General features: G+C 43.8%; 1 protein-coding gene across 1 annotated transcript in view; it reads right to left on the reverse strand.

Moving 5' to 3' along the window:
• The window catches only part of LOC119387688 (mitogen-activated protein kinase kinase kinase 20-like), a 40,439-nt gene that overhangs the window by 14,670 nt on the left and 408 nt on the right, over positions 1 to 25,361 (reverse strand). Inside the window, 18 exon segments of the mRNA XM_037655161.2 lie at positions 713 to 787; positions 2,234 to 2,392; positions 2,394 to 2,564; positions 3,239 to 3,298; positions 4,093 to 4,229; positions 4,713 to 4,743; positions 5,398 to 5,442; positions 6,818 to 6,953; positions 9,025 to 9,076; positions 15,502 to 15,556; positions 15,783 to 15,857; positions 16,021 to 16,161; positions 17,190 to 17,273; positions 18,075 to 18,103; positions 18,549 to 18,614; positions 20,243 to 20,347; positions 22,536 to 22,623; positions 23,509 to 23,958. Of these exon segments, the coding sequence (XP_037511089.1) occupies positions 713 to 787; positions 2,234 to 2,392; positions 2,394 to 2,564; positions 3,239 to 3,298; positions 4,093 to 4,229; positions 4,713 to 4,743; positions 5,398 to 5,442; positions 6,818 to 6,953; positions 9,025 to 9,076; positions 15,502 to 15,556; positions 15,783 to 15,857; positions 16,021 to 16,161; positions 17,190 to 17,273; positions 18,075 to 18,103; positions 18,549 to 18,614; positions 20,243 to 20,347; positions 22,536 to 22,623; positions 23,509 to 23,946 (1,947 nt within the window). The 5' untranslated portion in view covers positions 23,947 to 23,958.

Raw genomic sequence — 25,361 nt, forward strand, 5'->3', positions numbered from 1 at the left:
CTTCCAGGTATAGATTGTGTCACTGCAGGCCTTCGGTATGTCCTTTAGATAAGCCTTAGTACAAGCCCCTTTGGCTTTGTCAACTGTCCCAAAGGATGTCCTTTCACGGAATGTTTGACACTCCGACAAACCATCACCACCATGGGCTGTCTTTATAATAGGAAAGTTCACACTGTGGACTTGCAGAGTTTAACACAAAAGTTGATTCCAATCCTTTCGCCTTTGCTCCAACGAGCGCAGTATTACGGCTCGCACGGCAAATGGAAACAGGTTTCACGGAAAAGCTTGTCCTTACTCTTCAGATGGTCAGGGACTACTGAGCGACCATTCATGCATAAGCAAACTTCACCCTCCACCAATCCCAACCGGCCCTGGTGTGCTGCCACATACAATCACTTCACAATATAATCACCTACGTTACATTTTAGACAAACCCTGTAGGCTTCCACAATACCAAGGTAGCAGCTCTTACCATAACAGGAGGCTTGGCAAGCCAGAAAGAAACGCAAAAATTCAACAAGGGTGGAGATGCCTTCTGGAGATTTCCGCACCACCTCGCCATGATATTGTCCATTCTAAGGGTGTCTGCTTGGACACAGTTAATTCTCTTTTTTTTACCACCGAAACGAAATATCAAGTGTAACATTAAAAAGCGACTCCAGAATCGCTCCCTCGCACACACATGCTGACACACAAAATGAAGAATAGTCACCTCGTAATTTACGACGCACGTCACAACTGTTTCCGGAGTAATCCCAATGCACCATCGGTCCATCACAAATGGCGGCTGAAAAAAAAAAAAAAAAAACAAGACATGCTTAAACAAATGCATTCAAGGCCCTAACAAAACCTATACATCAAAGCATGTTAGAACAAGCGGAACACATTTTTACACTGCCCATTACAGTGGGTGCACAAAAGACACAAGGACGAAGGAGGGCATAAATGACACAGGAGCAACTCTCAACTCAGTTTGTTTCTAAAAGATTCTTTATTTATACGCTTCATCTTTCCAGGTGCCTGTCTGCTTGTGAAAAAAACAAGACACAGGAAATTGCAAATGGCAAAATAAATGACATCACCTACCAAAACTAAATATTATTACACAAAAAATGGAGGAACCATTCCACTCTGTGATGATTGTGACAAATGAAGCCGTAGCCCACATCAAACAGGGCTAGACATGGGGTACACGTATTAATGCAATAGCATTATTGAAAGATTTGAAGTCTATCTGTCGAGCGCCGGCGTCACCACTCGACGGCAAGAAAACTTGTGCGACCAAGTGACGACGTCATCTGATGACATCCTCGTGATGTCAGCTCACATTGTCACATGACTCTGTCAAAGTGCACTACCTTTCGGATCGGCCCAGATCTTTACTGTGGCAGCACAGATGCAGGCGTACATGAATTTTTCCCCAGGCCCTAGCCATAAAACAGCTTTGCTGTAACAGCTAGATATGGTCGAATATCCAAGCGCTTCGAATATTCGAACAAATATTACAGTATTTGAATTTGCTTCAACACGAACTGAAATTATTCGAAATGAACAAATTAACGTATATTTGACTGCATGTAACCTCCTTGTAAAGGTGGTTTCACTGCAAAGTGGGGCTGCTATGGCTTGAAACCACCTATCCAGGGGAAATCTGCACTGCCACAAAGCCACACTTCAAGGTTAATTTACATATCATCTTCACCTCTATTAATTATTATTTAAGTTTAAAATCTTGTTATACGGGCTTATATGCACTACGTACAAGTAAATTTTAAAATGTAACATACTTTACCGCTTATAACTTGCACCCGACTGCCATTCAAATCCTGCTACTACTGAAGTGGAAGCAGTTGCTTCCCACTTCACTTCGAACAAAGAAAGTGACATTAGTACATGCCTATTTCGAATTCTTTAAAATATTATGCAAGTTAGTTGGGTCATGACAAAAATGCTCATTTTTCTTTATAATGCCTGATATATACCATTCAAACTATTTAATTCGAAATTATTCGACCAGATCCCTATTCGCTTAAAATTCGCTTCGAACCTAAAATTTACTATTCACCCATCACTCATAATAACCTAGTTGAGAGCTGCACTCGTGTTGTCTGTTCTCTCCTTCACCCTCCTGTCATTTTTTTTTTTTTTTTGCATCCAATGCGAATGTTCCAACTAGTGTGATGAGAAATGTATCTTTCTCAAATCTCAACCAGCAGTGTCGGGACATGCCTACCTGGGCTATGCGCGTGAGGAAGAGGCCCGACTGGGCACACTCGAAGGTGACGTTGCTGATGCAGCGGGCGGCCACGTCACCGGCCAAGTGTGTCTCGCCCGTGTCCAACTCCACGAAGGCCTTCCACTTGTGCTCGCGCGGACTTGCGCCCAGCCGAACTGTGGCTGCCAAACAGAAGCGTGAGTCGCAGAAGCATGGGCTCCGAGACCGACGTCGGTCCCGATGGCACTCTGGAGCCCAGGGAACCGAAGGACGTCGTCATCGACGCAAAGCTCGCCGTTCCCAGTGCGGAGGAACCGAAGGTGGAGGAGGTATGACCATGGCTCAGAGACTGGCAAAGACGAGAACGCAGTAATTAAACACACATGCAAACGAGTGTGCAGAGCTAATGAGTGCAGGTCGGATAAGCATACCAAGTACAGCATAGTACTGGTGGTACAGGAAAGCTAGGAATCGTTAGCCACAACAAATATATGCACCACAGGATGGTGATCGACAAGAAACAGGAGCAACATAACAGTGCTTTCTTCCAACTAATGTTTCACAATTTTCTGTTATTGAAATGTCATGCATTTCGAGTTTTCTTTTTCACTGCCCATCCAGACAATGTATTCTCATCATTTATTTATTGCCAAAATTTAGTAAAACTTATATATGCAAGTTTTATGTATTTTTACTATACATAAGAAGTAATGATTCTTATCATGGTACAGGAGGTCTCAATCCAGTTTGCCATTATGTGAACACAATCTGTATATAGGTTATCTGTGCTCTACTTTAATACTGACATGAATACAAAACTGAATCTGATAAGTTGCAAATGCAAAGAGTAATACCATAATACATGCAAAATGATTATAATCAATCACATACAAGTACACCACCTGCATGGTAGAAAGAGAACCGTCACATAACATCAACTCCCTATCCTATCTTGTATCCTCATCTGTGATCAGGATATAAGATGAGACAACCCTAGAAGTCAGCAAAGTTGCTCAATCTCACCTCCCGCTGCGACATCTCAAACTTGCGCCTGTTTTCCATGGCCAGCTTCTCAATCTCGTCCTGCAAGTATTACAGAACCAGAAGTGTCAGGTGCCTTTTAATTGCTAAACTGCTGGACTTAAAGAGCATTAAGAACACCCATGTACACAGTTAGAACAACAGCACCAATGGAACAAAAGTTATACAGGCTGTTTCAAGAAATGTGTCCAAAAATCTTCAGGATAATGAAAATGCGACATTTGCTCACCACCTTCGCACTGCTCTTTCTGCAGGGGCAGACACCTTCTGATGACTAGAACAAATATGGCAGTAATAATAACATTTAAATTAATTAACTTTTTGATTAGAAGAGACAGGTGGTCTAATCAGATGGGAGAATAGAAGCCCTTCCTGCGGAAAGCCCATTGTCGCTTTGAGATTTCCAAAATCCATACAGTGGTAAGTTTAGCAGTGGTAAAATCCAACCAATATCGCCAGCAGAACTGAAACGCCGAAGAGCACAATTGCCATAATCTTCAGAGACGTCCATAATGAGTGCGCATCATTATATAAAACATCGATGTACTTTGCTTCGTGGGTGTGCAGGCTGCGCTTGACATGATAGCATCCGTATGGTGCGTGTTAATTAATGCAGGACTAACACCACTGCAATTGTTGACAGAAAGAGTAACGTCATTCTGGTCGTCTGCTACGGTATGACAGTTGCACTCTTTGGTGCTCTATTTCAGTTCTTCCGCTTATTCTTGTTTGCAGTTTTGTTCAAAAGAAAAAGTGAATGCTGAATAACTTTTCTTTTTGTCATAGTACTTGTTGGAGAGGGCTGTGGGAGCGAATGAAAGTTGCTCAGCACATACCATCAGTGCCAGTCTGTGTCCCAAAGGTGCAATGCCCATGTCCTTCAAGTGTTCCACTGTGAGAAGGAGCAGTCGTTTGCCTGAAATCTGCTGAAAGCGGAACATCTCTGCATACTGCTCCAAGTCCTTGGTGGCGTCTGCACAAAAGCACGTCAGAAAACAGCCACAGGTATGACTGAATGTTCGATCAAAAGAGAGAGCCTGGTGTCAACGATGCAAAGGTAAAAGATGACGCATTAACAAACCAAGAGTGACAGAAAGAACTGTGCATGCCGTACTGCTACTATTCATGTGAGGCCTTGCACATGGGGAGTTGCTTAGACCTTTTCTTGATAACGCTCTGCATCAGGCTTACTACTTTAGGCCAAAGCTTTTGATAAAAACGTTAAATAAGAAGCGCAGTCTTCTGGCTCAAGGACCACATATCTTAATGAAGGTCTGTTCTTCAAACCTGCATGATGATCAGGTGGCACAAAATTTGTACCGCAGGAATGCGTGCCAACAAGGTACATAGCGAGTTAGTGATTTCAGAAACGGAATTCACCAAGATATTACGATCGCCTAACTCTCATTCTGGAAAAAAAGAAGCTAAAGAGAAATGTTATTTTTTGATGACTTACCATCACATCCCAACTGTTGAACCCAGAGAAACTGCAAGGAAAATGAGAAATAAAATACGTTACAGTATGCATTATCAATTCCGTACGCGACATTGTACGGAACTATCAAACAGTCAACCTAGAAATCAAACAGGAGTCCTTCTGAATCTAATCAGTGCACTTTATTCTAGAGCACTCAGACCTGGACAAACCTTTAATTCTAAAAATGTCCTAGACTAGGATGAATTTTTCCTCAACAGTGATTTGTGGCTTTGTGCTACAGTCAGACGGGCAACAATTTCTCCGTTTACTGAACTGTTCTGTGGGCTTCTGCTGAACTGTCCCTGTGCTTGGCGTTCAGCTTCTGCTGAACTCCAAGCACAGGGACAGAGGCAATTGAAGCCGAGCTCCAATTCACTGTCCTTGCACTAGGAGTTGTCAATCCCATAAGCCTCGCTCTGCAATATGCTAGTCTTTCGGATAGCCCAGATGGTAGAGCGACCGCCTCGAAAAGATGTTTGAACCTCAAACTAGAATACATTTTTCTTCAAACACCCAGTAGAAGACAATTTTGCCTTTGAGTGCTATATTGTTATAGATCTTATCACAAAAACTGGTACTGACGTTTGGACCAATCAGAAGTCATGAAATTCCTTTTTCTACATCATGCACTTACTACCATTGATCCAACACATGCCAAACTCACCACGTGGTCCACAGTCCAAGTATTCACATCGTGGACATAAAGCTCCTGAAAGAATAAAGTTTGTTTGAAACAACTACAAGGATAATAATAAGAAGAATAAGAAAAAGAATAATGATGTTATTTTGTCAACCATATGCAGTGCGCCCTGCCAGAAGGTCAGTTATACCAAAATGTACAAACGGGTCACAATAGCTTCGCAGCAGGCGTCTATTAAAAGGCCCATAAAAGGCCAATAAACAGGCCCTGACATTTTCTTTAAACCTCCCAAACAAGCTCACTCATTTTGTACAGAGGGTTGTGACGATCACATTTTGTGAATATCACAGCATTGCACACTGCATGGCCGCTTTATTTTAAAAAACTAATTCACGCGCCCCTCTCCAGTGCCTGACCAGTCCTTTTCACCCACTAATTGACACAATGTTTTCCCATGAGGAACCCAACGTAGCACTAAGCTCATGAAGTGCTCTAAACTAGGTCTAAATAAACAGTGGGGTTTGCCAGTTCCTGCAACGAGCCTCTGTACTATGAAGCTGTGCCTTTGCCCTGCGGTGATGCAGTTTTGGTCGTGCAGTTGTCGTGCACATTGCGCACAAATCTGTTCACCTCGTAAGTGCCTCACGCTATGCTTCCTTACCACGCCATCTACGAGTAACTGACATGAGCAACATTTGGAGGAAAGCTACGCTTGGTTGATGGTTGCAAATCCAGCAATTAGAAAGGGTGCATGCACTATGGGATCCATAGCAGCAGCACGTGTGACTGTGTAAACAGTATGTGGTGTGCCAGCAAGAGCCACAGTTAACTGGAAGTGAGATGCGACTGAAAAAGCGTGCTCATGACGTACGGTGCTGTCGCGTTATATCGCCGAAGTGGGTATGGTTAAAAAGGGCTACGCCTACTCATTTACGGGCTGGAGAAAGGTAGGGAGGCAAAGCAAGAAACCGAAACCAGCCAAAGCAGCTATAAAAGGGTTGTTCTATCTGCTGTAACTTTCTTATTCCAGCACTTATTCGCGAAACCCATGCAGCAGCGTGGTCATCCCATACAAGTGCGCAGTCACCTCAGGGTTATTTACTGGCCTTTTAATCCCTGTAAGCAAGTGTTGTCAAAGCTCAGTAGTGTACAGAACATCATTGTTTTATACACTACTTTGCAGTGTGAATAAGAGCGCACTATTAACAAGGTGACACAGGCAAGACAACGTGCAAACTTACGACTACTTATCTTCTATTGGAGCTCATCGCATATGTACAGATAGCTGAACATGAATAAAAGAACAATCCCCACCCAAAATCTTCTGTTACGCTACAAAATACCATGCAATGGCTTGCTGTTTCACTAGTTGTCTTCCATCACACAATTGCTAGCTTGCAAATAAACTCCACACGAAACGGAATGCACAAAATGTATACATCACCATGCAACCCCTGCGTCGTTCAAGAAGTTGCTCCTTCTGCTGCAAACGGCTTTCCCATTCTTCTAGCTGCTTTTGCTTTTGACTGAGGTCGCGCTCAGCTCGCTTCATCAACTCCAAAGTGGATTCGATTTCCTGCCTGCAGACACATGGACAACTCAGGTCATGCCCAAATTCTCATGCGCTTCAAGTCTTAAAACATAGAGAGTTAAAACGACATAGACTGATGATGATGATGTATGTTGTCTATTGGGCACAAGGGCCAGTAATGGCCAAAGAGCGCCAGGAGACATGGTAACGGACATGGTTCTCATGAATGACATTGACCAGAAATGCACAATCAGCCTGCCAACATCGACAGCTCTGTAGACTTAAAGGGGTCATGAACCACTTTTCCAAGTAATGATCTAATGACCTTAGTATCGGAGTTTACAGCCTCCAGAATCGATTGCCGCAAAAATTTCTCGAATCCGTCAAGAATCAGCGGAGTTACGGGGGTTTGGCGCACACTCTCAGTGCTTTCTCTCTTTTCTCGTGCCGACAAGCGCACTGGAAGCTAGACAGGGAGGAATGGCACGGGGGTAAGAAGTTACGTCAGCGCGCGTCATGAAACGCGATCGCCCTCCCGCTGTGATTCGCACGCGCGAGTGCGGCTACCGTGTAAAGTTAGCAGACTGAGGAGTGCGGCGCGGGCAAGTGGCGGCACCCCGTGGCAGGAAGCGCATCTCATCCGGCTGTCGGCCAATAAGCATGCTATGTCTCCGCGACGTCAATGTGCAGACGCCCCGCCCACCAACGAGAGTGAGAACCAGCCTCTGTTTGAAAAGAGGGCGCCTGAGGAAACGGCAACTTCGCGCTCCGCTTGTGGCCTTTACGCGGCGCGCACGACTGTAATATTTTGCAGAGCAGTTCATAGCCGTGTCAGCTTTCCGCAGGTTGTGTTTTTTCAACAAGCCCAAGGGGTGCTTCATGACCCCTTTAAGAAACAGGCAAGAAGCCAAACAAGTGTAAAGATATAGAGTCCACTGGAAGAGAGTTCTAAGGTTTCTTGGTTTCCGATAAAAGCTTCTGGGTATGCAAAACATTCAATGCATAGTATTATTTGGCAAGTAAGTAAAAAAATTTCGTGTCAAGCCAGAAAAGATGGTTAGACTCAACTGAGACCCAACGCCCACAAAGAAATCACTGTAAAGACACAACAAAAAGTACAAAAAAAAGGAAAGAGAAGATGAATGTTAATAGACAATTTTTGTTTAGCTTTATCGTAATAGCGGGGTTAAGGGTATAGCGTTACCGTGCCGCAAACATTCGTTGCGGACAGCACATTTGAGTATAGCGGGATAGCGTTTGCGTGCCCAAGCTGGGACGGCGCCACCTAGTGAAGGACGAATGCGTTAAAAACAGTGAAAAGAAAAAAAACTAAAAATGCTCACTTGCATCCCCGCATTCTGCTTCATTTTTGCTTATAATGTAGCAAGGTTCAGAGTTATGCGCTGACGGTACAGATACATGTTTAGAAGGTAGCGTAACATGAACAGCAATGCAAAGAAATGCAAAACTGACAATTGCAAAACTAGCAGATAGACTGGCAGATTAACAAAGAGGGCTGACTGACTGCTGTATCTGTTGTAGTTTAAGTGAGGCAGCTTATTGGACACTTCATCACCATATCTTTCTACACACTGTAAACCTTATAAACATAAGCCCCTTTTTTTATGAACTGGCACGATCAATTATAAGAATAAAATATTGCGATGATCAGGACGAAACACTAAAAGCCGTCTGCACAGAGCAAAACCTTCATGACTGCATATTTGCTTCATCTTCTACATTCTTTGAATGCAAAATATATTTGCTTGAAAGTGTGGCTACGCATTTCTTACAACTCCTTGGACCTGCAGGCTGAATTTCCATTACCTCCTCATCTCTACTATTCAAGAAAAATTTATTTGTAATATCAGCACCAATAGTACTATGTGGGTCGTATATTTTGTTGCAACACTGACGTCTATGCAATGTATTCTATACTTGCTCAGACACACTACCGAAAAGAATACAAAGGTATAAGAATTTTCATGTCTGTCCCCTTGCAAGCATTTCCTCAAAGGCCCTGAGCATACAAACAGTCAAAACTATAACTGAATACTGGTAAGTTTAACCAATGCCACTGACTCACACGTGTATCAGGAGAAAAAGAGTGAGTCACTTACTTCCAAACACTCCGCTGACTCAAATATGCAGATGCAAGGTTACACAAAGAGTCTGAAAATAATAGCAACAATAAGGACAGGAGAACATACAAACTGTCACATGAAATGTTCCTCTAAAGAATACCATGGCATCTACTTACTGTGTTTTATTGTCATAGGAAGGAAAAGTTGTTGACATAAATGCAGCGAAGAGCAGATGTTGATTTAAACTACTGGAAGCTGTTTGCATAAAATTCTTCAGGCATTCTACAAGTACATTACCCAACATCCCAGTCTAGGAAAATGAAAATTAACTTAGATTTTACACAAAGTTGTTTGTCTTCTATCAGAGAATTTGTCTGTTTCCAGAGGCCAGTACATACCACTGGTGCCAAGTGCATTGAGAAATACAGTGATCCAGTAGCTAGCCACATAAAGCACAGTAGCTGGGCACATCTTTACGCGCAATACCTACTGTAACCACAAATGTACATAAAGGTGCACACATACAGTGAGCTAGAGTTATGATGAATGATGAGTTGATTTCAATAATTCCACTGGCTCCAAACTCATTTACTATAACAGAAACTGTGGCGTTGTATCGAAGGCGACCAGCGCTTCGAGGAACGCATTCAGAACGCATCGACGTGCTCCGCCATACAACCAAGGGACGCCGGCGTTCCTGGACGGCTGCGGCGTCTGAACTTACCGGTGACTGCTCCACCCACTGAGGCTATAAAAGCAGGACAGACAATAAACGAGGGGCTTTTTTTGGTTTGGGGCTTGAACGCTCGTCTCTTGTCTTTTTCTTCTGCGCGTCTGCCCCGACACTGTGGCAGTAACGCGACATGGTGTCAGAAGTTTCCAGCTGACGTCAAGAAAGTAGCATCACGCAGTATTTCTTCGTCTCTGAGGATCGCTCTGCACAGAGGACGACGACCCCAACATGCCTGGTGACGAGTCAACAGGGACTTGCTCCGGAATGTTCGCCATCCAGCCGCCATCAAACTTCAACTTCGAAAGAAACGTCCGAATGGCCGGCATGGTCGCAAGAATTTGACGACTACCGGTTTGCTTCGGGAATGAACGGCGCAGTGAGGGAAACTCAAGTCAGGACGCTGCTTTACACAATGGGAAGGCAAGCGAGGACAATATTCCAAACCTTCAACTTGTCGGAAGACGACGCCAAGAAATACGAGGTCGTCAAGAGCAAGTTTGACAAGCACTTCGTTGCTGCTCGCAACATCGTCTACGAAAGTGCTTGCTTTCATCGCAGAAGCCAGAATCCCGGAGAGTCCGTCGACAACTTCGTTACCGTTCTGTACACGCTTGCGGACAGGTGCGACTTCGGCACATTCAAAGAGAGAATGATTCGCGACCGCTTTGTCGTTGGCCTCAGGGACGCGAAGCTCTCCGAAACGCTGCAAATGGACGCCGACCTCACGCTAGCAAGTGCCGTTGCCAAGGCCCGTCTCAAGGAAACAGTACACGAGCAACAGCATCAGCTGCGAAACAACGCCAGTTCGTCCGTTACTACAATGGAAAGCGACGTAGACGCGGTCGAAAAGAACAGCGCGTCTTCGCACCCTCTTCGAAAGGAGCATCAAACGCATCGCGTCGGGGGAGCGGCACCTGAAGATCAGCAGTGTCCTTACTGCGGACAAGCGTCGCATCCCAGGCCGATGTGCCCGGCGAAGGCAGCCAAGTGTTACCACTGCAGCGTGAAGGGACACTTCAGCGCGGTCTGTCGTAAGAAGGGCTTCACAACGAGCAAGGTAGGACTGTCTTCCCTTCAGAGAGACCATGCATTGTACTTTCTCGGTACTGTTGATAATTGCGCCGCGAGTGCCAAGTTTATTGAAGTGCGTATTAACGGAACGCCAGCTTCCCGCGAAGGTAGACACGGGTGCTGAGGTATCAGTAGTTCCTTCAACATTCCCTGGCATCCCATCCAAAGTTAGAGAGAACGGGTATAGTTTCTAACGGGACCAAGCGGTAATCGACTAAAGGTTTTGGGAAAATTCACTGAGGTTATAGTGGGAAGCAGGCAGCTATCAAGCAGACAGTATTTGTCGTTGCTTCGTTGCGATCCATTCTCCTCGTATAGAGGCCTCAGAACGGCTAGGGGTTGTTAAATTTGTTGACGGCGTAACGTCTTCAGGATCGTGGGGAGCATCGGTACCCTCAGCTGTTTCAGGGATTAGGTAACGCTATCGGGAGAGTATACGATCCGCTTGAAGCCGAAATCTGTGCCCTATGCAGTTCACGTGGCGTGCCGCGTTCCTCTTCCCATGAGAGATGCTGTAAAGCACGAGTTGGACAACATGGAAAGACAGGGCGTAATAAGGAAAGTAGAGGGGCCTTCCGAGTGGTGCGCTGGTATGGTTCCTGTGTGGAAACCATCAGGAGCAATACGAATTTGTGTGGATTTAACTCATCTAAACAAAAATATACTTAGAGAACGTTATGTTCTGCCCACTGTGGATGAGACGCTAGGGTTATTGGGTGGAGCAACAGTATTTTCAAAGTTAGACGCGAATTCTGGATTTTACCAGATTAAGCTGTCAAGAGAGAGTCAGCTGTTGACCACTTTTATAACGCCGTACGGAAGGTACTGCTTTCAAAGGCTGCCCTTTGGTATCACATCGGCGCCAGAGTACTTTCAGAAAAGGATGTCAGAAATATTGACTGGCATGCCAGGTGTTGTCAATTTGATCGATGATATTTTAATTTTTGGGAGCACGAAAGCAGAGCATGATCAGCGTCTCGAGAAAACATTGGAAAAGCTGGAAATAGAAGGCATAACGCTTAACAAAGCGAAGTGTTCCTTCGGCGTCACAGAAGTGGCGTTTCTAGGATTCCTTATCAATAAAGAAGGCATAAAAGCGGACCCGAAGAAAGTGGATGCTCTTAGAAATTTAGATCCACCTCGTGACGTAAGCGGTGTGCGTAGACTTCTTGGAATGGCTAATCACCTTGCCAGGTTTATTCCAAATTTGTCACAGATAAGCGCACCACTGCGTGAACTTTTGCAAAAGGGTAGCATCAAAGAACAGATATGTTCTGATCGTTGTATGGCAAAGTATGACCCAAAGCATCCGTCAATAGTTTCCGCTGATGCCTCTTCATTCGGGCTCGGCGCAGTATTATTCCAAGAGCAAGGTGATGGAGAACGCCGTCCAGTGGCGTTTGCCTCCAGGTCATTGTCACCAACGGAGTCTCGGTACGCAACAGATCGAGAAGGAAGCTTTAGCCTTAACATGGGCTGCGGAGAGGTTGAAGGGTACATCAGAGGACTCGAAGTAAAGTTCGAGACTGACCACAAACCACTCGTAACGCTGCTGGGCAAAGCGCCGCTTGATTGCTCCCTCCGCGAATTCAGCGCTTCAGAATGAGGCTAATGCGCTTCACGTTCAAGGTGGAGTACGTGCCCGGGAAAAATCTGGTCTTGGCAGATCCTTTGTCAAGGGCTCCGCTCCAATCGAGTAAGAAAGATCCTCAAGCTCTGTCTGTGTCTGAGATTGAGCGCTTTGCCCAAGGTTGCATGGATACCGTGGCTGAAGTTAGCGGCTTTGAGAAAGTTAAGCAGGGCCAGGCAGAAGATACCGTGTGCCAAACCTTGGTTCGTTTCTGTCGAAACGGGTGGCCACGATATCGTTCCCTTCAAGTCTGCATGCAACCATACTGGCAATCCAGGGCGGCAATCTCAGTTTGTAATGGAGTTTTGATGAAAGGCATGCGCCTCGTCATACCGCAGCGTCAAAGGGCCGAAGTCTTGAGTCACCTACATGATGGTCACCAGGGCATCACTAAATGTCGAGCGCGTGCGCGCGAGTCGGTGTGGTGGCCGGGACTGAGCTCAGAACTAGCAAAGCTAGTAACCAACTGCCGAGAGTGCTGTATGTCGCGCGAACAGGCAGTGCAACCAATGATTCCGTCCGATATCCCGATGCTGCCTTGGCAGAAGGTTGGCATTGATCTTTGCCAAATCAAGGGTGCGGATTATCTGGTCGTCGTCGATTACCTGTCTCGATATCCAGAAGTGGCCCGTCTGGCATCAACTACTAGCGATCACGTCGTAAACCATCTTAAAAGCATCTTTGTACGGCACGGTATTCCTGAAATGGTGTTCTCAGACAATGGAACACAATTTAGCTCATCAGCTTTCCACTCTTTCTCTCAAGAATACGGGTTCCGGCATGTCACATCGAGCCCGAGATATCCACAGGCCAACGGAGAGGTGGAGAGGATGGTTAAGACGATAAAAGGTCTCGTTCAGAAATCCCGTGACCCATATCTCGCCTTACTAGGGTACAGGGACACCCCTGGACCTTTGGGGAAAACTCCGGCTGAGCTACTAATGGGCAGGCGACTGCGTACTACGATCCCCCTGCACCCCAAAAAGCTTTCGCCCAAGGCCAGCAACATGAAAAGAGTTCGCGACAAAGATCGTGCGGTGAGGGAGAAGCAGAGGAGTAATTTCAATCGCCGGCATGCTGCCCGCAATATTCCACCCCTGCTGCCGGGAACCAGTGTGTGGGTCAACGACTGTAAAGCTGCAGGCGTAGTCATACGAAACGCTGGGAGACCAAGGTCCTACGTTGTCAGGATGGACTCTGGCGCTCAAATCGAGAGAAATCGGAGGGCTCTCGTTCGGCTCGAGCCAAAGGCTGATGACGAGGCCGGAAGTTACGACTTCCCTCAGGGTGTAAGCTCGCCAAGCACAGCCAAAAATTTGCTTAATACGCCAAGTGAGGAGACTGCCGAGTCAAATGTCACTGATGACAGACAAACTGTTCCGTTGCCAGCGGAAGAACCAAGTGATTACGGGACACGCTCGGGAAGAAGAGTGATTGCGCCGAAACGTTACGGTTACCAGGAGCGAAACTTTTTAGTGTCGTTATTCATGAGTGGGTCTAGCGTATCCAGTGCCTGAAATGCTGTATTGTGTTTTCAGTGAGACTCTTTTTTGCACTTGTGCAGTGATATAGTGCAGTGACTAAAAAAAAAAAAGGAAGATGTGGCGTTGCATCGAACGCGACCAGCGCTTCGAGGAACGCGTTCAGAACGCATCGACATGCTCCGCCATATGACCAAGGGACGCCGGCGTTCCTGGACGGCTGCGGCGTCTGAACTCACCGGTGACTGCTCCGCCCACTGAGGCTATAAAAGCAGGACAGACAATAAACGAGGGGCTTTTTTTGGTTTGAAGCTTGAATGCTCGTCTCTTGTTTTTTTCTTCTGCGCGTCTGCCCCGACACTGTGGCAGTAACGCGACAGATACAGACGTCAAAATTAACATCACTGTGTACTTAATTAAGAATACTGAAATGAATACAAGGTCTTCTCTGTCTGATACTACTACTGTGTTGCCTGCTGCAGTCTCCAAATATATTGAAAGACGCATTCAGAAACTATTGTGTCTCTGTGGTGCACAAAACCATGCACAAATTACCAATCACAAAAGTTGAACAATAGCTCAGTTGTTAGCACATTTGGCTACCTACTGCACATCACCATTTCTGTGTGTATGCAGTCTCATACTAGAGGGCCAAAAATGAGGATGAAAAGGCACTAGGACTAACAATGATGGCAATACGGTGATGACAGTGAAATGAAAAAGATATTGGCAGATGCAGCAAATTCAACTTCCAAGGTCTCAGCTACCATCGCCAATAATATAGTCATGCCTTTTCACTATACAGTACTTACGTTGTGAAACCATTCACATAGCTAACACAACTATGTGGTGAATCCACTGCTATGGTGAACCTATCCCCCCTTTCAAAATTTAAAAACAAAATCACAAACTGTACATCCCATTACTCAGTGTAATACTACACAAAAAGTTCACTGGTTGCACAGCCAGAAGGCAATGAAACTTTAATAATCAACTCCCAACAAGCCATCATGAAAAGTTTGCTGCTACTATGCTCAAACAACTAACTTATCAAACATTGTTTTCTAAGATCACGCATACAGGTTACACTGGAAGGAAGAAAGGAAGGAAGGAAGAGAAAAGGCGGAAGGCAAAGAGGGTAACCATAAAAGCATCTGGTAGACTGGAAGCCACTAAAGCACTGTGCAGGCCCACTGGCAAACAACTTGCAATTGCTGTCTAGAGAGATTTGTTTTAACATTTCTTTTCATAATGAACCCTCCATCTCAACTGTTGTAAACTTCTCTGGAAAATAAGAAAGGCCCACTATGCCTAGCAGTAAATGGCCACTGGATTATGCCATGTAACTAATGCTAATACCTCTTTGTCTGTGTAAGAAAGCACTTATCATGAGTCCCTTAACCTCCAACTATCATAAATTGCTGTTTAGTTGCAATTTACATATCCAGACTGCACTGTGAAAGAAACTGTGCCAGCTGATTTTTGTTAGCACACTCTTCAAGATCAACGCATATAAGGTTTAAACTCATAAGGTTTTCACCCAAAAAAAGCTTTACACGGGAAAAAAAGAAAGAAAGAAAACATAATGAGAGACTCACCATCTTCACTCATAGCATTTAAATGTTGCAGTATGGTAGAAAAGGGGGGCCGTTCCTGCAAGCAGTGCACGCACAAAGCAACAATTTCTTAGTGGTCCAAAAGGCTTACCTTTTACCACCCATCCACAAAAACACAAATGTTTCACACTGCTCTTGTTAGCTGCTGACTGTATTTTCCAATTCGGACAAGACATGATCATGAATGGCAGAAATGTGGCAGAAATTTCCATGACTGTGCATAGGACAATGACAAAAGAGATAGAACAGTGGCGTGTGCTTACCTTAGGATCCGTTTTCCAACAAGCAGTCATTAAGTTTGCAAATGCAGCGGGGCAGGTGCTTGGAATGGTGAGTCTCTGAAAAGCCGCAGGATGTATGTTGAGTAAAAGAAAGAAAGAAGAGGATTAGGGGAGAAAGGTTGTATTTTTAGCACTTTCAGTAATTCATTTTAAAAAAGCGCTTTTTGCAAGCCGTAAGATGACTGCAACAGTGTAATGACAATTAAAAAATCATGTGTACCTCTTCCTTCTCGACAACAGCCCAAGCCACCTGAAATCCTTCTATGCCCTTGAAGGGAACCTCGTGGGTTAGCAGCTCCCAAAGAACCACACCAAAAGACCAGACATCGCACGTCTCTGAAGATGGCAAACACTGAATCACCTGCAAAGATACGCCAGATAGCTGATGACAATGTGTAGGTGTAGGCAGTGACTGCTATGCTGGCCTGTATATTTACAACAAAGAGTGTACTTATGGGAATAAAAGCTTGTGAAGCACTGCAATCAGAAACGTACATTTTCACAGCTGAAGCATGCTGTCTAAAAATGAGAGATCAAGTTCACATTTGCCACTCATAGGAGAGTTGACTGCACGTCTCTAGCCTGCACTGTGTGCAAAAGGCCGTGACAAAATTCAGAGAAGGGAACAAATAAGGCCTTGTTGGTATGACATAATACAAGTGAAACTAAAAAAAACGTCAGGGGATCAACATTCCAGCCGTTAAGGCTTTCCTATTACTGTCATTAATAATGCACACTGCTCACATGCATTCTTTTGTGGCTTCTACTGGTATACAGACTATTTTCTAATATTGGGAAACTCAATCATCAACACCATCACTATCAGTAAACCTCTGTTCCCTTCACGCATGTTCTTTCTTTCTTTTGGTACACAAATATTTATTTAGTCAGCTCATCAGTTACTTGTTTCTCACATTACATGACGACCACTTCATCCTCATAATCTCAGTATGAACATTACCTGCTCAAATTTCCATTCTATTGCTTGCCGTGTGGTCGATTTCAACTTTCTTTGTTATATTGTAAATCATAGCCCCACAAGTCACTATTGTGCAATTAATATTCATATTTTGCTTAGCCATCTCCACATCGAACAAGGTTGAAATTTTGGGCACCGTAGTGTGAAGCTCGAATCTGTTCTGACTAAGTTTTTTAATGTACACCCAAGGAACAGAACTCAAGAGTCTTTTCCCTCTACCCCCATCAGAATGTAACCACCCTAGAAACTAGAATCCACAAACTCGTGCACTGTAGCAGAATACCACAGTCTTACATAAGTCACCAATACAAGTACACTTGAAACATTACATTAAAGTTAAAATATATGAAGCATGACACCACAAACTAAAATCACAATGACGTGGCACTAATCAGTGCAAGACCACTCACCTCAGGTGCCATCCAGGGTAGCGTGCCTGCCAGTGACATTCTCGTCGTAGCACCCAGGAAACGAGAAGCACCGAAATCACATATCTGATAAAAAGAAAATGGAACAGTTCTTGCAGTCACTGAATTCCAAACTTTGCTCAACACAGGAAATAGTGAATAAACAACCACACTAGAGGTAGCAATGTGCAGAAAAATAAATAAATGTCTGCACATAAATTATTCAGAGATAAATATTCTAGCTTCCGCTGTTTATTCATTCCATCTCTTATTATGTTATTTTAATGTGCACTAATCTCATTCACAAATTGAATTTATTTTAACCAATCATGTTTATATCCCAAAGCTTCAAATGAAAGACTTCCAAGTCAGACAAGGCTTTTTAAGAAGTAAATGCATGGTGAAATATCCTAACACAACAATATAATGATTTATGATGGCAATTCAAGAAAATATTTAAGAATACACTAGTTAAGCATTGTAGGTCACAGTTTCGTTCTGTTGCGTCTAATATATGCTTTCCAGGAAAATATGGTAACGCCACAGTGTTTTGTCACAAGCTCGTAAAGAAATACTACCCAAAACTAGTACTAATTTCGGGAAGCCCAATAAGAGGACATGGTAACAAGGCTTTTGCAGTAAATATATAAAAGTGGTTCATTGCAGTTAATACTGTAAGCAATTTTACGCTTAATAACCAACTCTTTATGTTTACCATGTGAGTACTAATGCATTGTTTAAAAAAATAAATATGTCTTTACTACAGCGTTCTCGTGGATCATAGAAACATCTAGTATATTACATGTGACAAAACTTTAGGCAAACTGCATTTGTGTAACCTACGTTGACTATGTGACATTTTACAAGTAGAAGAGAAAAAAAACTTACCTTGCATGTGTAGTCTGAGCATATAACGACTGTTGGAAAAAAAAAGCAACAAATGTGACCAGGTCCAATGTGACATCAATTCAAACAGATCACAATCTTTCTGTAATATATCTTATGACCAAGGTGAAACTGTAATCACAACCTCTGCACTTAGATTATGCCATGAGCTTCCAAAACCAGCCACAACAGTGCCATTTCCCTTGACAGTTCTTAAAACGTTTCTAAACTTTTTATCTTATCAAAGAAAAATATCTAGTATATATGTCTTTTTGCCTCTGTCTTCCATGTAAAATCTGTCTTGCAATGCACAAATCTGGACAGCAGGAAAGATGGCTAGTAATAATGTGCACATATTAGCTGATTAGCTGTATACACGTCAGCGAATATCCTCTCCTACATACATAATTGGAGATACACATCATGTATGAATTTGAGAGAGCTCTCACTCCAAAAGGGCAAGGGGAAGGAGCTTACCATTCTTAGATTTCAGGTCTCTATGAATGACTTTAATGGGTGCTTCTTCGTGCAGGTAGTGCATGCCTGTAACAGCCGACACATAGAAAATGAAAACTTCCGCTACACAACCACACAAGAAAGCATAAGTGGCCTACAAGGAGCTAACAACAAAGACAGCAGAACCTTAGGTCTCAATAAGAAGGTTGGCACAGTGGGCTAGTTGATATTCCATTACGTTCAAGGGTGCAGAGTACAAAGTGGTGACACAAGAACCACGGAGACTGCAGCAACTGCTCATTCCCATCTCTTGTCTTGTTACCACGTTGCACCATACACCCTAGTAACATAGACCCACACGACAAAGCCATCATAATAACTCTTTTTTTCTCTATGAGACTATCAGGTAACCTTTATACCCGCGCCACACGGGCACAAGAAATGACGTTCAGTAGTTAAGGCATTAAGTTCCTGAATGACATTTTTTTTGGTGGAGCTGCCACACACCTAAATTTAAAGGGGTGGTGCCACCATGTTTGTGGCTTGTGCGTTCTTTGCTGTAAGCGTTTCCTATAGCTCCAGGAACAACGAAGCACGCACCAAGATTCATGTATTCTCGCTAAATAATTTATTAAAGCCTTTTGATGTGGACAACTTTCGGTTTCAGTTTCTGGGCGCCGAGGTTGGGCAGTGACGTAGAAGTGTAGGAGGCGTGGTCACGTGACCACACAAGGCTGTGACGCACTTAGCCAGAAAGCGATCGAAACTCGGCGAGTGATGTAGCAACCGATGCTTTGCCGGTACTATAGAGAACTAGAATATATTCTAGTTCACTACAGCCGGTACGTACGTTGCGGAGGTGGCGGAGGTCCGCAGGTCACTCACGTCACTACAGCAGATCTGGTGTGACGTCACTACAACTTTCGTTGTCCATCCTACAGATCTACGTCAGTGTTGGCGCGCTAGCGATGGGTTTTGATCGGGAGAATGGGCATTTAGGTACACTTTGGAAGTGAATTAAAATATATTCTAAACGTTTGCTGTGTCTGACCCTTCGTGTGGAGTGTCCTTGCGTACAGAGGAAACCCCTAACAGGCTTGTTATAGCCTCGAAATTTGATGGCACCACCCCTTTAATGGCACTTGGCCAGATGATGTTGATAACACTGACTTTTGAAATGAACAATTTTAGTGTAATAATAAAAAAAAATATGCACATTTGAACAACTCTAAGCTGTGTTCACAGATAATAAAACGTAGTAGTAACCATACTATGGTAGCACTAGCTTGAGTTTACTCCTGTATTTTACAACATTGCAACGGATCACAGTGACTTGGTCATTGCACGCTGAATCCGAAGCCCGGAATCCCACATGGCGCCTGTCACGTCGAAGCCTTGCAATTCTGAAGTGAATTTCGCTACAGTGTGACTGAAAAATAACATGCAATTTGTTAAAAGTCATGCATAAAATATTTTTGACACAGTAGATGCTATTTCATATTTTTTATGTGTACTGCAGTGAGTAAGCTTTGGAGTTGAGAGAGCATGCATTTCTCAGTCAAATGGGTTCTAGCGAAAGCATTAGGTGGCGAATGGCATTACGGCGAATGCCATTTGATTTGCCCATGTGGCACCACGCAAATGGCATTAAATCCTAAGGCATTAGGAAGTTAATGCCATTTTCTGTGCTCTTGTGGCACAGGTATAACACTCACCAGCGGCAATCTGAATGCCCCAGAGGAGAATCTGACCAAAGCTCAGCATGGAGTCGTTTTCTTGCATGGCCAGAAAAGCATACAGGGAGCCGTGTTCAGCATACTCTGAAAACACAAAACGGGCTAATGATGTATGGAACTTGTACGCATGGCATGTAATTCACAACCCATTGCAGGTGCCTTAGCCCTCTGTTGCCGGCTACAATGGCCACATTTTGACGATGCCACAATGCTAAAACACCTGCCGTTGAGAACTCGACTAAAAGCTCCGAAGAGTGGGCTTTAATGGGACGCTAAAGTGAAACAGTAAATCAGTTTGGACAGATTAAATTATCTCTTTCAGAACTCCATAGCCATTAGTTTTACAATTGTAGGTTAATTATTAGAATAGTGAATGAAAGTCAGCTTCATGTTTGAATTTCACGCTGAAACTTCAGCATGTTAACGTCGGTGTGACGTCACAAATTTCAGTTTTTTGTGTATTTTGGCCACACTTGTTCAATGAAATTCTCTCAAACTTGCTATGTTAGGATTTCTTGTCCCTAAGAACACAATGTAACTTTTAACAACAAAAGATTATGTTGGCCCTAGTAGACACAGTCAAAATTTACGACGTCATGGCGAGCTGGTGTGGGAACCTCAAAGCGGCGTTGCCACGTGTATTTTAATTTCACGCATCTTCTCACCAAGTATCTTCTCGTGGTTAGAGTAGTGCTTTCAGCATAGTGAAATTGTAACACACCAATAAGAGAAAACCCATCTTTCTTCTTAGTGTCCCTTTAATCCTGTACGACTGCTGGGTTACAATTCTTGACTTCACGAGCCGCACCATCGAGCCCTCCTGATGTATGTATAGTATTGCCGGAACACCATAACTGGCCCGAGTTTGTGTATTTAATTGTTTATGACAAGAAGCAAGTTTCCAAAGTAAGGAAAACAAAGCAGAAGACCTCCTGCCTAAATACATGGTAGCAGAAAAATCTTTTTGTTGGCAATTGCTACGCTGACTCTGGTGAGATTTGCTGCATTTAAAACAAAAACTGTAAAATCTAGGAAAAGTGGCTGCTAATATTTAAGCTGTCAATAACAATTGTTCAAAATTCCAAAACGTCACAAAACAAGACTACTGGGTTCACAACTTTGTAACTATGCAATACACAGTACGACAATTCCGTGAGCTGAGACCAATAATACCGCTAATGCTGACAAAATCTATGTGCAATACTATACTCCGAAGTGACAAAATTTATGTGCTATACTACACTCTGAAGTACACCATTTATAAGTAAGTAGGACCCTTGTAAAACCCTAGTAAACAATCACGTAAGCTGTATACACTTGACCACTTTAGATGCTCTAATGGATACAATTTACAGAACAGCAGTAGCTGTTTCTAGTGCAGAACTGTGGATTTGTAAACATCCGTGCCTGAGTTATTTTTCTAACTTTAACCAATTTGTGGCAATTTGTGCAAGGAAATACAGGTTCTAAATCAATATTCTGCTTCCTGAAGGCCACTACAACGTACTAGTCGATCAAATACAATTTAAATTAGTCTGAGGCTTGTCTCACGAAAGAATTTATGCTATTTACATGTATTTGAATAGGCAGCACCAAAGCTGGCTCCCAACCTAAAGCCGTAAAAAAAGAAAAGAAAAAAAAGAAGCATGACTTCCAATGCAAGTAGTGCTCAGCAGCCCTGATATGTAATCCAAACTACCAGTTACAGCTACCTAATAGCCAAGGTATAGTTTTGACGTGCAAAGATTTATTAATCGTTTGATAAAACAGTAAATTAACAAAGTCTGTGGGGATCACCGGTGTCACGTCAGTTTCCAACGTAAGCTATTAAACAGCCAGCCCTGCATGACGATGCATCAAGCATGTTCAGTGCTGCAGTGCTAGTAAAGTACTCCGCACGTGCCAGAGAAACCCCAGCGGAAAAAAAAAGGAACTGCTCAAGGGGAATCTGCTGCAGCCTGCCATGGGAAGTGCGCACGCATGCGACACGGACCCTGCTGAGGCGACAGTTAGTTCATATGAGCATGTCCTCGGCTCATCAATGTATTAGCATGTTGTGTATTTTGCTTTCATTTAATCTGTGCGCTGTCTTTTCCTGCTCGTGAGAGGCTGCTCATGTAGCTGTGCACGAAGCAATTCACTTCAAGCCACTGAATACAGCACCAGCTATGGCTGCCGTTACAAAAAGTATCACCACTATGTAACAATGTCAAAATTTAGGAGAAATAGTGCAGAACGTATTTGTCAGGCATTCTAAAGAAGCAGTGCTCACCTGTGATAATACAGAAATTTGGTGCCTTAGTGGCTGCCCCATAAAACGTGATGATGTTCTTGTGGCTCAGCACACTTAGAACTTGCGCCTGAAAACAAGCCGAAACACCTAAGTCATGACATTGGCGTAGCTATATTGGTACAGAGAAGTGATGGGTGGCATTTTGATATTGACAAGACACCTCCAAAAAAGGTATTCATGCCATTCTGATTAGTGTGTTAAATCCTCCACTGTACAAGAGTTTTTCGCCGAGCTAGTTGGTTTGCATAAATTACAGCAAAACAGCGCGAACGACAGGACAGTCACATACATTTTTTAGCGACATTTTTTAGAGTGGAAAGTGACATACAACATTTTTTAGAGTGGAAAGGAAAGAACGAACACAGAAGAGAACAAGGAACAAGAGAAGAACACAGGCCCTGTGCACTGTGTTCTTCTCCTCTTACCAAGATTTCTCTCCTTTCCACACTTGTGCTAAAAAATGTCGTATGTGACACAACACCAACTCGCCCAACGGGAGGTTTTATTGACAGGACAGTCAAAGAAGATGCTGCACTGGGCCCTGTCCTGCGTGTTCTTACAATGTCTCGTTGTTCATGCTAAAGAACCTCCATTGTAAAATTTATGTCAAAATGAATGCACGTTGGTGTAACTGACCTACTTGAGACATTTACGTGAGTATATATGCACTGACAGCATCAACACAGTACATGCTCTGCATATACCTGCCATATGTTCTCATCTGTGCAGTGTTGACACACCACCATAAATGTGAGTGTTCCTGGGTGTTATCTCGATCACATTACACTACATTTTAGCACACTGTGTCACTGGCCAGGGCAAGCACTCACATGTGTGGCACAAGTGTCTTTTTATGCGAAATTGAGTTTGGTAAGCATCAACTTCTGAATTCGAAGTGGTTATGTTTCTTACATTACATCTTTTTTAAAGCAGTGTCACTTGTGGAACTCACCTCTTTTTCCAGGACTAAAAGCTTCTTCACTGCTACTTGGAGGTTTTGAGACTTCCACTTAGCACGGTAAACACTCCCGAAAGCACCACCTCCACATCGTTCATAAAACTGTAGGTCCGAGAAGTCCACTTCCAAGAATGGAGGACACGAGAACTCGGAGCCAGCACACTCCGTCGTTAGATCAGTGTCACCGTCCCGCCACGACGCACTGTCATTGTTCGAGCGCTCGTCTTCGGCAAACTCCTCGCTCGTTGGCAACGTCTGCTGGTTTGTAGACAAGTCGAAGCTGCTACTCTCGGCCTGCGAGGGTGCCAGTGTGACCAGGTTTGTTGACGATTCGACCTTAGTGGAGTCGGTCAGCTGATCCACTCTGCTAGAGCATTCCTGGATGTCGCTGGGATCCTGAAAGGAGATGCTGCCTCCAGACTCAGCAGCCATACTGTATCAGGCCTGTGAGAAATGTACGGTTAATAATGAATGTTTGATATACAAACTACAGAGGAAATGGGAGGTAGTAGGCAAACAGCTACCCCTGTGAGGGGCACAATGCCCGTTTGTCCCTTAGAGAGCAGGGAATAGAAATGAAATTCAAAGACTGGAGGAAAGGAAGTCAAGATGATATGAATAACCGAAAGACAAGAAACACAAACAAAAGTAAAGTAGAAAAACGAGAAAAAATACAACGAAAAGTTTAAACAGACAAATACGGCATCTTGCTCCCTCTCGCTCATTTCCAGTGTCTACAGTGTTGACGTATTGCTGCACATTTATTGAGCATCATTGCTGCCAGCAGGTTTTCGCATGTGATGCAGAGCCTAGAATACAGTTCTTGGCATAAGGCATGTTTTGGGTGAACGTTGTGCACATTAAGGCACTTACCCACCAGGACAGAACTGGTACCAATGCCACCACAATTCTTGGCAGCAACAGGCACTTGAAAGCTCTAGCTGGGCCATGTAAATTTATGCAATGTTGTCTTGCACTCATCTAGGACAGCACTGTGTACTACTACACTTATGTCATCTGCATAAGCTTTAGTGGCATTCTCAGGCATTACTTTGAAGCGTATTTGTGTGACAGAGATTTATATGTGTTATACGGAGCCCAATAATATCGTCGCTTCATAATTAATAATATGTGTCTTGCAGCACGGCAGCGTGAGCAATAAATTGAAAGTTGATTGTAGCCTTTGCAGGTTATGATTATACGAGACTTGTGTAAACCAACCTAGTAACCGGCCAAGTAATGATAAGACAGCGTGACTATAAGAGCTAAGCAACAACTTCTAAGGCAAGTAAAATGCTATTTGCTCAACCACTGAATGCCTCTCTGCATGCAACTTCCGCGTTAACTGTGCTAGGGTGTCATGATATAACGACTCGAAACATCTCGAAGCAACGGACAGTGCAGCAGCCAGATACGCGAGGTCATATTCCGATCATCACTTTCGCATTTCTTCCCGTCGTAAACTCGACAGTCGTGCTCCAATCGTGCACCCAAACACAGTCGTATGATAGTCAACTGATGCTGTACCACTACACTGACAGACAGAAATGAATGCCTTGCCATAGTTAGATAAGCGTGCGGCAGTATTTGAACGATTACAGCACGTAACAACCGAAAATAAAACTGTTTTGCAGTGAGCTTGTTACTGCTTCCGCGCGGATACATCTCTATCCAAACGAAGGACTGCTCGAGCTCACACGTACGCGGTCTGTGAAGTTTCCGAGTTCCTTTTTCACCAGGTAAACTTGAGCCTCGATCACATCAGGTCACGGTGCGTATTCACCTGAGAACTCATGATCGTAGTTTCTGCGACGCTAGAGGACTCCGGAGTCTGAAGATATTACACC

The sequence above is a fragment of the Rhipicephalus sanguineus genome, chromosome 3 (genome assembly GCF_013339695.2).
Source record: "Rhipicephalus sanguineus isolate Rsan-2018 chromosome 3, BIME_Rsan_1.4, whole genome shotgun sequence".
Lineage (NCBI taxonomy): Eukaryota > Metazoa > Arthropoda > Arachnida > Ixodida > Ixodidae > Rhipicephalus > Rhipicephalus sanguineus.